The 14,192-nt window shown below is 43.6% G+C and overlaps 1 protein-coding gene across 1 annotated transcript in view; it reads left to right on the top strand.

The window, feature by feature from the left end:
* Positions 1-14,192, top strand: part of syne2b (spectrin repeat containing, nuclear envelope 2b) — a 167,208-nt gene that overhangs the window by 123,666 nt on the left and 29,350 nt on the right. The window contains exons 95-106 of the mRNA XM_066679143.1: positions 162-326; positions 1,589-1,759; positions 1,981-2,114; positions 2,486-2,690; positions 4,659-4,841; positions 5,767-5,886; positions 6,080-6,234; positions 7,536-7,683; positions 7,813-7,907; positions 9,294-9,525; positions 9,623-9,820; positions 13,224-13,337. Of these exons, the coding sequence (XP_066535240.1) occupies positions 162-326; positions 1,589-1,759; positions 1,981-2,114; positions 2,486-2,690; positions 4,659-4,841; positions 5,767-5,886; positions 6,080-6,234; positions 7,536-7,683; positions 7,813-7,907; positions 9,294-9,525; positions 9,623-9,820; positions 13,224-13,337 (1,920 nt within the window). The remainder of the gene's footprint in view (positions 1-161; positions 327-1,588; positions 1,760-1,980; positions 2,115-2,485; positions 2,691-4,658; positions 4,842-5,766; positions 5,887-6,079; positions 6,235-7,535; positions 7,684-7,812; positions 7,908-9,293; positions 9,526-9,622; positions 9,821-13,223; positions 13,338-14,192) is intronic.

The following is a 14,192-nucleotide window of genomic DNA, read 5'->3' as shown; positions in this document are numbered from 1 at the left end:
GTGTGATGCCCTGTGATGCCCTGGAGTACTGTCTAGGGTGTGTTTCTGTCTTATTGGTTCTAAAAAGGTACTCGACGCCCTAAACACAAGTGTGCTTACTGTATGGCCTCTTCAGTCTTTTATTCTCTCTCACCCTCTGTCTCTTTTCTTGTCTTTCCCAGGTCTTAGAAGAGAAACTGAAGTCTCGGACTGCGGAGCTGAGTGAGCTGAGGAAGACGAGGCTGAGTGATGATGATGGCGATGATGATGACGAAGAACAGAAAGATGTAGACTTCATCAGACAGATTCAGAGCATTGTTCAGTCTATAACCCTCCTCTCTGAACAGGTCTCAGTCTGCTTTAACCTCTCCCAGACCACTTCAGTTACTAAATCCATCACTGCACAGCTCTAACAATAATTTCAGTAACACAGTAGTTACTCAAACGTCCGCCTGGGCATTTTAGTCAGTGATCCTTATTTATTGTGAAGTTCTATTACGGTGGTGCAGCAGGGAGTGTCGCAGTCACACAGCTCCAGGGACCTGGAGGTTGTGGGTTCAAGTCCTGCTCCGGGTGACTGTCTGTGAGGAGTGTGGTGTGTTCTCTCTGTGTCTGCGTGGGTTTCCTCCAGGTGACTGTCTGTGAGGAGTGTGGTGTGTTCTCTCTGTGTCTGCGTGGGTTTCCTCCAGGTGACTGCCTGTGAGGAGTGTGGTGTGTTCTCTCTGTGTCTGCGTGGGTTTCCTCCGGGTGACTGTCTGTGAGGAGTGTGGTGTGTTCTCCCTGTGTCTGCGTGGGTTTCCTCCGGGTGACTGTCTGTGAGGAGTGTGGTGTGTTCTCTCTGTGTCTGCGTGGGTTTCCTCCGGGTGACTGTCTGTGAGGAGTGTGGTGTGTTCTCCCTGTGTCTGCGTGGGTTTCCTCCCGGTGACTGTCTGTGAGGAGTGTGGTGTGTTCTCCCTGTGTCTGCGTGGGTTTCCTCCCGGTGACTGTCTGTGAGGAGTGTGGTGTGTTCTCTCTGTGTCTGCGTGGGTTTCCTCCGGGTGACTGTCTGTGAGGAGTGTGGTGTGTTCTCTCTGTGTCTGCGTGGGTTTCCTCCGGGTGACTGTCTGTGAGGAGTGTGGTGTGTTCTCCCTGTGTCTGCGTGGGTTTCCTCCCGGTGACTGTCTGTGAGGAGTGTGGTGTGTTCTCTCTGTGTCTGTGTGGGTTTCCTCCCGGTGGCTGTCTGTGAGGAGTGTGGTGTGTTCTCTCTGTGTCTGCGTGGGTTTCCTCCGGGTGCTCCGGTTTCCTCCAACACATTGGTAGGTAGGTGGATTGGAGACTCAAAAGTGTCCATAGGTGTGAGTGTGTGTGTCTTTATTGCCCTGTGAATGACTGGCGTCCCCTTCAGGGTGTGTTCCTGCTTTGCGCCCAGGTAGGTTCCGGACCCTGAACTGGACAAAGGTTACAGATAATGAATGAAAGAATAAATGTATATAGTTTCTATTTTTAGTAGTAGTGACTGTTGCAAATAAAAAAAAAAAGTCATTTCACTTCTATTTCCTTCACCTGTTTGTCTGTCTAAACTACAGCCGCTCCTTTAGTACTGAACTATAGTCTTATTTGTTTCCACCAGAACACTACTGTGAGACACACTCTGCAGCGGACGTGTACACTGTGGTCTCAGTTTGAAAGTGTGAGGAGTCAAACATCTCTTGGCACGTTGAAGATCTGCCAGTCTCTGGAGTATTGTCATGCCCCCCACACATTCCTTTCTGCCTTGAAGAAGAGCACTGACAGGCTGCAGGTGCTGTCAGTCATTCCATCACACTACTGTTATCTCAGACTGGTATTACAGAGGCTCAAATAAAGATGACGTAATATAATACAAACATCTTTAATTTTTGAAATGGTGACTAAAAAAGCGTTATTATATTAGAACGGAAGTAAAATGGAGATACGAGGTTTTGTGTCCACCGCGATGATATATATATTCTCTCTTTTTTTTTTTTTACTTTAAATGTCCAGGCATTGCAAGCTGAGTCTGAGGATGTTGCCAAGCACTGGGAGGAGCTAAACCACATATGGTCTACCCTCAGTGGCGTGATACACACGGGCTCCTCTCAGCTACTTTCTGAGCACCTGAAGAAAGAGGAAGCACGGTTGGTTCACGCTTTATCTGCAGAACACTGCACATGACAGTATTGGCCACTTTATCAGAGACTAGCTCAGCATCATGTAGTTTATTTTCAGATGTTTTAGTATTTTGTCAGGGTTTAGTTTCATGTTTTCTACCACAGTCCTGCTCTTCTCTCCTGTCAGTAGTGGTTCTGTGAAAACTGGGGGAGTAAAGGAGACACATGGGCAACAGTCTGTAACTAAAGGGTTCAAATCTAATATTGTACAGATCTGTACAGGTTTTATACAATAATATATATTTATGTCAATATATAAAGTCTCCAGACAAACAAACTGGGCTTTTCAAATAAAGTGGAGGTGGAGGTCATGTGTGCATTTTTTGATAATCTTTCAGCTGGACAGAACTGAAGCAGAATCTCACGGAAACGTCTCTGAAGTTACACACTATTCTGAAAGTCTGGGAACAGTACTGTGCTCTAGCAGATCACTGCACACAGAAGCTCCAGCAGTACAGAGACCACCTCTCTACTCTGTCAACAACTGCGTCTGAATCAGAGAGCAGCACTCAGACCCTGTCCACCTGCGTTCAGCAGCTGCATGTGAGTTTACACAAATTTACACACACGTACACACATATACACACACACACACACACACACACACACACTCACTCACTCACATACACACACACACACACAAACCACACAAACACACACACACACACAAACCACACACACACACACACATACACACACACACACACACACACACACACACACACACACACACATACACACGCACACACACACACACACACACACACACACTCACATACACATACACACACACACACACACAAACCACACACACACACACACAAACCACACACACACACACACATACACACACACACACATACATACACACACACACACACATACTCACTCACATACACACACACACACACAAACCACACACACACACACACAAACCACACACACACATACACATACACACACACGCGCGCACACACGCGCACACACACACATACACGCACACACACATACACGCACACACACGCGCGCACACACGCGCACACACACACATACACGCACACACACACACACACATATACACACACACACACACACATACACACACACACACATATACACACCTGCCTAGACAAGTACTAACATTTTCAAACCCACATCCAATGAATGTGGAAAGGCAGAAAAATAATGCAATAAACATTAACTGTTTTTAAAAAGGGGGACTGTTTAGAGTTTTATCACACAATAATTCCAATCTTATTTTATTTACTCCATTTCTGTAAAAATTGGGATATTTTTTTAAAATGCAATAAAAACAAGAATCAGTGAATTGTTTGTTCTCATGAAGATATTTTGAATGTTGTCACTGACAAACTTAGCCGTATGTTGTAAATATAAACGCATTTATAATTTGGTACCTGCACCAGGCAGAAAAAGCTGGGACACGGTCGAAGAAGAGTGAGAATTTATAGATTACAGTCATCCCTCGTTTTTCTCAGGGGATGCGTTCCAAGACCTCCCGCGAAAAATGAATTTCCCCGAAGCAGAGGAAAGATATTTTATGTATTTAAAGAGTATTTGGACTTTTAAACCCCTCCCTGTTGCTGTTAACAACCCGCCATTTGCATTAAACAGTCGTTCTCTAATGTTTTTCAGCTGGAACTACATGTGATATCCCACCAGTTTCTTTAATAGAGTCATTCCTAAGCTGTGATTTAGCGTCAGTAAATTTCACTCAGATGTGGACGTGAACAACACGTGTACTGTACATAAGAAATACTTGTAAATGATATATTGTGTCACCTACAGCCCTAGTATAATACATGTAAATAATAAACAATCCCCCTTGAAAAAACCTGTGAAGTAGCGAGGGATCACTGTGTTCAGGTTCAACTCATTTGACACATGAGAATATAAACAGGAATATACATTATTTAAGAGGAGCATCCCACAAACGTTAGGACATTGCAGGAAATGATGGGATGTGGCTCACAATTCCATGCCAGACTCTACACATAGAGTAAACACTTAAAACTAATAATAATAAATTCTCATCACAAGATTGTAAAGAGATTAGGTCTTTCTACAATCAATAACATTGTGAAAGGTTTCAGGAATCTAGAGAAGTCTCAGTCCGTGTAGGGCACGGCCAAAACCAGTGTTGGGATGATCTGTGTAACTAAAAATACAAGAAAATGAAGATATTAATTAGATGGCGACGATATGTTACACAAGCATGGCTTCATAGACTCCATAGATTGTGTGTACTTGACTGGACTGGCTGCAATCCAGACCTGTCTCCTGCTGACGTATGGCGAATTACGAAGAGGAGAATGGGTCAGTGGCGATCATGGACTGTTAAGCAACTGTAATTTTTATCAACCAAAATGGGCCATTACTTAAATAACAAAATGTGCGTTAGTGGTATCCTGTGGGCCCTGAACAGGATGTTTGTTCATGAATACAACTCATCAAATTAGGCCACAGTGACTGACTCATTTGTCTCAAATTCAGGAGTTGTTGAAGAACACAGACCGTCTCAAGATTGACTTGGACCAAGTCCATGAAACCTCCAAAAAACTGATTGGTCAAACAGAGCACAACGCAGCGGGCTTCATCCAGTCAGAGTGTCGGCTGTTGATGCGCAGTTGTCTCCAGTTTGAAGAGGCTCTGAAAGGGAAGCTAGGGGAATTGCAAGTAAGACATACAATACAATAATCATTCATTCATTATCTGTAACCCTTATCCAGTTCAGGGTCGCGGTGGGTCCAGAGACTGCCTGGAATCATTGGGCGCAAGGCGGGAATACACCCTGGAGGGGGCGCCAGTCCTTCACAGGGCAACACACACATATTTACTCACACACTCACACCTACGAACACTTTTTTGAACTGTGGGAGGAAACAGGAGCACCCGGAGGAAACCCACGCAGACACAGGGAGAACACACCACACTCCTCACAGACAGTCACCCGGAGGAAACCAACGCAGACACAGGGAGAACACACCACACTCCTCACAGACAGTCACCCGGAGGAAACCCACGCAGACACAGAGAGAACACACCACACTCCTCACAGACAGTCACCCAGAGGATACCCACGCAGACACAGGGAGAACACACCACACTCCTCACAGACAGTCACCCGGAGGAAACCCACACAGACACAGGGAGAACACACCACACTCCTCACAGACAGTCACCCGGAGGAAACCCACACAGACACAGGGAGAACACACCACACTCCTCACAGACAGTCCCCCGGAGCGGGAATCGAACCCACAACCTCCAGGCCCCTGGAGCTGTGTGACTGGGACACTACCTGCTGCGCCACCGTGCCACCTACAATAGTCATAAATGTTTTTTCAAATTTAAGTAAATATATGACTATTATTTATTCATAGTTAAACTTACATAGAGCCTTTCTAGATTCCTAAGGACACTTTATAGTCATCATCATCATATCACTGCACAGAACACCATTCCAGTCAACATCAATCCACACACACATGGAAATATATGTAATGTCTTGAATATACAATTCATAGAAGCTCATTTCTGTGTGTGTGTGTGTGTGTGTGTGTGTGTGTGTGTGTGTGTGTGTGTGTGTGTGTGTGTTTAGGAGGATCTTAAGCAACTTCAGGAATTTGAGCAGCTGCTGGAGTCACTTGAAACTCATTTGGAGAAGTGGAACAATAACCAAAGACGACACACTGACACTCAACACACCGACATAACACAGGTTTAACACACGCTCACTTTCACCAACAGATTGACCACTTTATTAGAAACTCTCACCTCATACTCCCACACACTGCCCACTTTATTACAAGCTCGTACCTTTTACTGTAAAGTGTGAACGATGTAATTACATAAATGATCTTACTATCAGACTATCGTTGTTAGAATAAATTAATATTTTGTTTTCTCCACAGTCTGGTTTATTAGATTTGAGTTCTCACTCCGCTGACCTGGAGCTGCTAAATGGACTCAGCTACAGGCTGACCCTCAGTGACCTTACGACCCATAAATTACAGAGCCTCAACAAAAGGTGGGCTCAGGCCTCAGCTTACGCTCAGGAGAGATGCAGGCAAGACTTTTTCATTTTTTATTTTTGAATTCTTACAACCTCTATGTGCTGCATGTTGTTTATTTGTTCAGTAGATGTTTCTATGTTGTAAGATACTCCAATTATTGCATAAGAAAGATGTAAGTTAAGATAAAATGAGGCTCCTATCCACCGTACAAGGCCTGTCCCAAACAGTTAAACAGCATTTTAATCTTTGAGAGAGGAGAAAATTAAGCTCCATTCTCACTTTAGATAAAATCAATATCTGTTTTTGATCTATCCTTCGACTGTGAGAATCCTCTACACTGAGCGTCTAAAAGGATGCAGAGTGCTCAGGAATCTATTACTGAGAGATGGAAAAAAGACACAAAAGAAATACAATGTGCTGCAGAGCCCAGTCCTGATCACCACTGAGTTTAGGAGATTTCAGGGGGTGAGAAACCGAAAATGCAGCCGACTTCTAACGCTGAACTCTGGAAGTGTGCAGAAATATCTCCACAGTTTGTAAAAGAATCACAATGAACGCTGGACAAAATGCAAAATGCAGCCGATAATTGAATCAATACTAAACATTTTTATTTAGATATGGGGGATTCTGTTGAATTTTTATTAAATATTTGCTAAATATATATATTTTTTCTGATGTTGAAAACATGAATATCTGTATATAACTTTTTGTGAATAACTTTTTGTTCCTAAGGGTGGGGGGCGGGGTGGTGCAGCAGGTGGGTGTCGCAGTCACACAGCTCCAGGGATCTGGAGGTTGTGGGTTTCATTCCCGCTCCGGGTGACTGTCTGTGAGGAGTGTGGTGTGTTCTCTCTGTGTCTGCGTGGGTTTCCTCCGGGTGACTGTCTGTGAGGAGTGTGGTGTGTTCTCCCTGTGTCTGCGTGGGTTTCCTCCGGGTGACTGTCTGTGAGGAGTGTGGTGTGTTCTCCCTGTGTCTGCGTCCAGTTCACACGTCCAAAAACACACGTTGTGGATTGACGAGTCAATAGTGTCCATAGGTGTGAGTGAATGTGTGAGTGTGGGTTGCCACTGGCGCCCCCTTCAGGGTGTGTTCTTGCCTTGTGCCCAGAGATTCCATGTAGGCTCTGGACACACCGCAACCCTGAACTGGATAAGCATTTTCAGACAATGATTAAATTAATGAAAGAATGTTGCTAAAGGCTAAGGCTGTTTTGTTCAGAAATAACTTGAATATGTGGTGGTTTCTTGTGGGTGGTGATTGTTGTATGGTACTATAGAGGTAGCAATACATATTTTCACATATATTAAAATCTACTGTGTGTGTGTGTGTGTGTGTGTGTGTGTGTATGTGTAGTGAGCTCCAGGCAGCCTCTCTCCAGCGGCAGAGTTTTGAGGAGAGGTGTGAGAGATGGATGGTGTTTCTGCAGCGGATGGAGGACAGTCTGACTGGAGAAATTTCCTCAAACTACCATCAGCTCAGACATCAGCTGCACACACACCAGGTACAACACCAAGACACAACCCACACACACATTTTGATGCATTGTGGGGACATTACATTGATGTGAATGTTATGATTATTGACCTGTGATGTCCATGCTTTTGACTACAGCTCTCTGTCTCTCCCTCAGAGGTTCCAGGCTGAGCTGTCTTTAGGTCACCAGATTCTTCACTCTGTTGTCACTGAGGCTCTGAAACTGTTACAGAGAGGAGAGGTGGAGGACAGGTGCACAATATTTATTAAGCTAACATTACGCAGCTTAAACACAGTTACCTTCATTCAGTAAACTACAGGGTGGGTTATTTATATGGCTACACCTTAATACAATGGGAATGGTTAGTGATATTAACTTCCTGTTTGTGGCACATTAGTATATGGTAGGGGGAAACTTTTCAAGATGGGTGGTGACCATGGCGGCCATTTTGAAGTCATTCATTTTGGATCCAACTTGTGTTTTTTCAATGAGAAGAGGGTCATGTGACACATCAAACTTATTGGGAATTTCAAGAAAATCAGTGGTGTGCTTGGTTTTAACGTAACTTTATTCTTTCATGAGTTATTTGCAGGTTTCTGACCACTTACAAAATGTGTTCAAAGTGCTGCCCATTGTGTTGGATTGTCAATGCAACCGTCTTCTCCCACTCTTCACACACTGATAGCAACACCGCAGGAGAAATGCTAGCACGGGCTTCCAGTATCCTTAGTTTCAGGTGCTGCACATCTTGATGGTATGGTGTGGTATATGGGGTACAAAGATAGTGGGGCCATACTTCATCAATGGAAACCTCAAGGCCACTGGATGTGAAATTACTACATGATGATGTGTTTTCCTCTTTATGCACTGAAGATACAAGATGTGCAGCACCTCGGATACTGGAAGCCTGTGCTAGCATTTCTCCTGCAGTGTTGCTATCAGTGTGTGAAGAGTGGGAGAAGAGGGTTGCATTGACAATCCAACACAATGGGCAGCACTTTGAACACATTTAATAAGTGGTCAGAATCTTGTAAATAACTCATGAAAGAATAAAGTTACGTTAAAACCAAGCACACCGTTGTTTTTCTTGTGGAATTCCTAATAAGTTTGATGTGTCACATGACCCTCTTCCCATTGAAAAAACACAAGTTGGATCCAAAATGGCCGACTTCAAAATGGCCACCATGGTCACCACCCATCTTGAAAAGTTTCCCCCGTCCCATATACTAATGTACCACAAACAGGAAGTTAATATCACCAACCATTCCCATTTTATTAAGGTGTATCCATATAAATGGCCCACCCTGTAGTTTACTGAATGAAGGTAACTGTGTTTTTATGTACACACCTGCACTGCAACAGCAGCAGTTTGAATGTGCTCTGCATATTGTGTTTGTATGTATTCGTATGTGCTTTCATGCTAGTGTGGATACATGCCACATCTATATTTGGTAATAGCAGAAAAATAAGTTTGCTTCTCAGTTAACTACATATCTATCATTTGTGTTAGATTTATACTGATAATGTAGTTAGATATTGTTTTTTTTTTTTTTGCTTGTTGACTTACGTTTGAATGAATCTTGTGTTATTTTTAGTGCTGTCATTGTCATAGTTTTCTGTGCTGTGTTTGTCCTCAGGAGTGATTTTCTGTTGAAGTTGGCTCAGCTGAGGGAGCACTGGCAGGGTGCGGTGCAGAGAGCAACTCAGCGGCGCTCCCTGGTGGAGGGGCTAATACAGCACTGGCATCTTTACAAACACACACTCGGCAAGCTGCGGAAACTTCTCAAACTTGCACACACACTCCTGCCCCCTGCTGGACCGTCTCACTGTAGCGTACAGTACCTCCGCCGCTCACTGCAGGACATTAAGGTGCATCTTTTATACAGTAATTAAATAACAATAATTATTCAGTATACATTCCAAACGTATCTCTCTCTCTCTCTCTCTCTCTCTCTCTCTCTCTCAGAGTGTGGAGCTGTTGTTTCTGAGGTCTGTCTGTAGTTATTTGCTGCTGCTGGACGTGGGCAGGCAGCTTTTTTCGGCGAGTGATGATGATGCCACTCAGGTCCAGCTCCAAACTGACTTCACCATCCTGCAGGATGACTGGGAGCACTCCCAGTGCATGCTGGGAAAGAGGAGGACCCTCACCAGTGACATCATCAAAGTGAGTTTCAAGTGAAATAGTGAAGGGGAAGGAGTGGGATGAGGGAGAACGAAAAAAGAAAAGTCAGAAAGCAAATGGGAAAGCTTTTGCACGAGGGTTGAACATTCATTCATTCATTCGTTCATTATCTGTAACCCTTATCCAGTTCAGGGTCGCGGTGGGTCCAGAGCCTACCTGGAATCATTGGGCGCAAGGTGGGAATACACCCTGGAGGGGGCGCCAGTCCTTCACAGGGCAACACAGACACACACACTCACACATTCACTCACACTTTTTGAATCACGAATCCACCTACCAACGTGTGTTTTTGGACTGTGGGAGGAAACCGAAGCACCCGGAGGAAACCCACGCGGACACAGGGAGAACACACCAACTCCTCACACACCTCCCACTCGGAGCGGGAATCGAACCCACAACACTACCTGCTGCGCCACCGTGCCGCCAATTCTTTTCATCTGTTGCCATGCTGTTGTTACACGGTTCTGCCACATGGAGGCAACATTGAGGAGAATCTAAACACTGAGACCAACCAAGCAACTCGAGCAGCTTGTGCCAAAGAGAAATGTCGTTTGGACATGTTTTGACTTCACTGAAGACCACACTGAACAATGCACTAAACATTGCCAAAAAAAAACAGTGTCAGGGTCCAGAGTTAATCCCACCAGTCTGTTTCAATACTTCAACACAATCACTCCAGATATGACACCGAATATGAACAGTGCATGGCTCAAAAAAAAAGCTCCCGGCAACATTAGAAAAAATCCCAGTTTTAATATTTGAACATATTTACAGTGTAAACTTTGTCTGTGAATTGAGGGCAAAAAAAAGCAATAATGTGCAATTAATTGTGATATTGATTTGCAGTCATATCGCCCAGCACTCCTTTCCACTATATTTTCATAGAAATAAATGCTCTGTTATTTTTATTGGACCAGATTAGGTATTTCCCTGAGCCAATACTTTTTTGTCTGCTTTATTTGCCAGTGTGTGATTGTGGTGTATTAGATTAGGGCTAATGTGCCCTCCGTCCAGCACAAATCCGCTGGGATCAGACGGGGAATTGAGATTTGCAGAGAAATTGGCATTTGATTTGATTGTAATCGTAAGGTTACAGAGACACTGATTACAGCAGGTCTGGGACATTGTGACGTGCATTTAGGACCATTATGTCTCAAACCCGACCTGTCTGGGCTGTTCAGGATATGTAATTTCTAGGAGTTTTGACTGGAACAAGAGGGGAACCATCTAAAAGTCTTCTTCCCATTCAAATAAAAAAGAAATTCACACAAAACTCAAAATAAACCACACAACAATTTTTATTTCTAGTCTGTTTTCTACCTACAGGGGTTGGACAATGAAACTGAAACACCTGTCATTGTAGTGTGGGAGGCTGGTGGCCAATCTTCATTAATTGCACACTGCACCAGTAAGATCATGTGCATCCAATGTTTCAAACACTGTGTCCTGAAGGCGGTGCCGTGTATCAGGACGACCATGCACCAATACACACAGCGAGACTGGTGAAAGATTGGTTTGATGAACATGAAAGTGAAGTTGAACATCTCCCATGGCCTGCACAGTCACCAGATCTAAATATTATTGAGACACTTTGGGGTGTTGTGGAGGAGCGAGTCAGGAAACGTTTTCCTCCACCAGCATCACGTAGAGACCTGGCCACTATCCTGCAAGAAGAATGGCTTCAAATCCCTCTGACCACTGTGCAGGACTTGTGTATGTCATTCCCATGACGAACTGAAGCTGTATTGGCCGCAAAAGGAGGCCCTACACCATACTAATAAATTACTGTGGTCTAAAATGACAGGTGATTCAGTTTCATTGTCCAACCCCTGTACTAGAGACTTTGTAAACCATAGGACCTTGAATTCATTTGAACTGCACTGACGTGATGTAAACTGAACTGAACTGAACTGAACTGAACTGAACTTCCAATGGCTTGAGAGACATGGAACCATCGTAACTACCACAATTCAGAAGGCGGTTCAAAAGCTTTTTGAGCCATGTGAAACATGGTAACTGTTCTGCATTAATACAAATGTGAAACAGAACAATGTGTAGAATCAAGTCCACTTCTGTCACAGTCCACTTCTGTCTGCAGGTAGTGTCACAGTCACACAGCTCCAGGGGCTTGGAGGTTGTGGGTTTGATTCCCGCTCCGGGTGACTGTCTGTGAGGAGTGTGGTGTGTTCTCCCTGTGTCTGCGTGGGTTTCCTCCGGGTGACTGTCTGTGAGGAGTGTGGTGTGTTCTCCCTGTGTCCGCGTGGGTTTCCTCCCACAGTCCACACACGTTGGTAGGTGGATTGGTGATTCGAAAGTGTCCGTAGGTGTGAGTGAATGTGTGTGGTGTCCCATGAAGGACTGGCGCCCCCTCCAGCGTGTATTCCTGCCTTGCGCCCAATTATTCCAGGTACCCACCGCGACTCTGAACTGGATAAGCGCTTACAGATAATGAATGAATGAAAGTCCAAAGGTTCTAGTGCCGGGTGAGTCAAAAGTCATAGGACACCCTTTTTTCTGAATACACAGCAAGTAATGGGTGAGGAGGCCTGTCTTATGGGCTACATCTGGAACATGGCCGCCATCTTGAAAGCCGCAATATTGGATCAAGGGCACGTTTTATCAAAGAAATAAAGCTTGTCCTGTGACATTTGACCCTGTATTTGATGCAGAAGCAAAACGTCTCATTATGTAAATGAGTTGGACATTGACTTTGGCACACAATAAGGAACCGTACAGACATGACCTGGACTGGCCTCAACAGTGTGGAGGTGAACCGAAGTGGACCGAGCTGAAATGAATGTAGTTTTGTTTGAAATGAAAAGAACTGAACAAGTTTGGTCTAAGGACTGAGTGAGTAAATAAAAGTGTGTGTATGTGAGAGAGAGAGAGAGAGAGAGAGATTGAGAGCTGTATGATCATGTATAGCCCACTGACCTACATTCCTGTCTTTGTGAAAACTACTGGCCAAAGCTGGATAATTACACACACTCACACGCACACAGACAGACACACACACACACACACACACACACACACACACACACACACACAGTGAACTGTAATCGGGTCTGGTCAGTGTTATGTTGGCAGGTAAATCTCAGGTCAGTCTGTCTGTATCAAGGTGAACTTTCATTTCTTGTAGTTTTTGGCTTAAATTATGATTAACAGCTGTTGAATAAAAGTGATATAGTAAGTGCTGCATAAAAATGATGAAAACTCTAATAAAAGGAGCTACATAAAATAAATATATGTTTACACATCTGACCTGAACTTATGATTTTAGCAACTGATTTAGGATTACATTACGTTTTTATGATTATGATTAATGACAATATTATATTCACATGAACAGAGCTCATATTGGAATGTTTTTTTATGTTTTCAGAACTGGGAGAGCTGTGTAGGTGGACTAGCTGATCACGCTCGGAGACTGGATGAGCTGAAGGCCAGGTTACAGCAGCCAATCACAGAGCAAGAGCATGAGCTTCATTTCATTAAGGTGCTGCGATAATCATAATCTGGAATCGAAGGAATGCATTGATTTTTCAGTGTAAAGGAGCACCCGAAATTAGCAAAACATTTTTTTTTTAAAGTGATTATGAATTTTAGAATGAAGCTGTACTTGTGTTCTCTGAAGGAACCAGGTTATGCTCCACAGAGTGGGTCTCCAACATAGGGGCAGCTAGATTTAAATTAGTTTAGAACAGAATGTCTGATACATTCAGAACCCTGGTTGCCATTATGAAGAAGATTCACTAGAGCAAATGGTCCTTTACAAGATTCAAACGGATAAGCTGCGATTCAGAACCATGGGAATGAAAAGAAAATGTTTTAATTAATAAAAAGATCAAACAAAGCTTATGGTAAAAAAAATAAAAATAAAAGCAGTGATGCAAAATGCAAAGAGGGCTTTGTCAAGATTATTTTGAGCTTAAAAAACAGAATTGATTCAAATTTAGAGGGGAAGCCTTCAAGGAAGTTAGCTGTTTCATGTGAGACAGGCTCTGTAACAGTGCAGTTCAAACCGGAAGCTTCTTGACTGGATGAAGCTGGGATGTTTGTTGTGTTTAATCTGTGTTTGGGAAGTCGTTTTGTTAAAGCTCGTCTGACCAGCTGAGCACCACTGATACAATCTACCACTCCCTTCAGAACTGCAGATAAAATGGCTGTTGGCTTTGTGACCATATAGTAATGGCTAAAGCTGTAGCAGCTACATCAGTGAACACAATATGGTGCAAATCAAGCCCTAGAAAAAATGTAACACTATTGTTTGTGTATTAAATTATTCCTTTAAGTAGATTTAGGTAACTTTAATTGTTAACAGAAAGCATTATCTAAGCATAGCTGTAGAAAA

Source organism: Hoplias malabaricus, chromosome 8, assembly GCF_029633855.1.
Source record: "Hoplias malabaricus isolate fHopMal1 chromosome 8, fHopMal1.hap1, whole genome shotgun sequence".
NCBI lineage: Eukaryota > Metazoa > Chordata > Actinopteri > Characiformes > Erythrinidae > Hoplias > Hoplias malabaricus.
The sequence above is the reverse complement of the archived record's forward strand: the minus strand, read 5'-3'. Positions and strand labels throughout refer to the sequence as shown.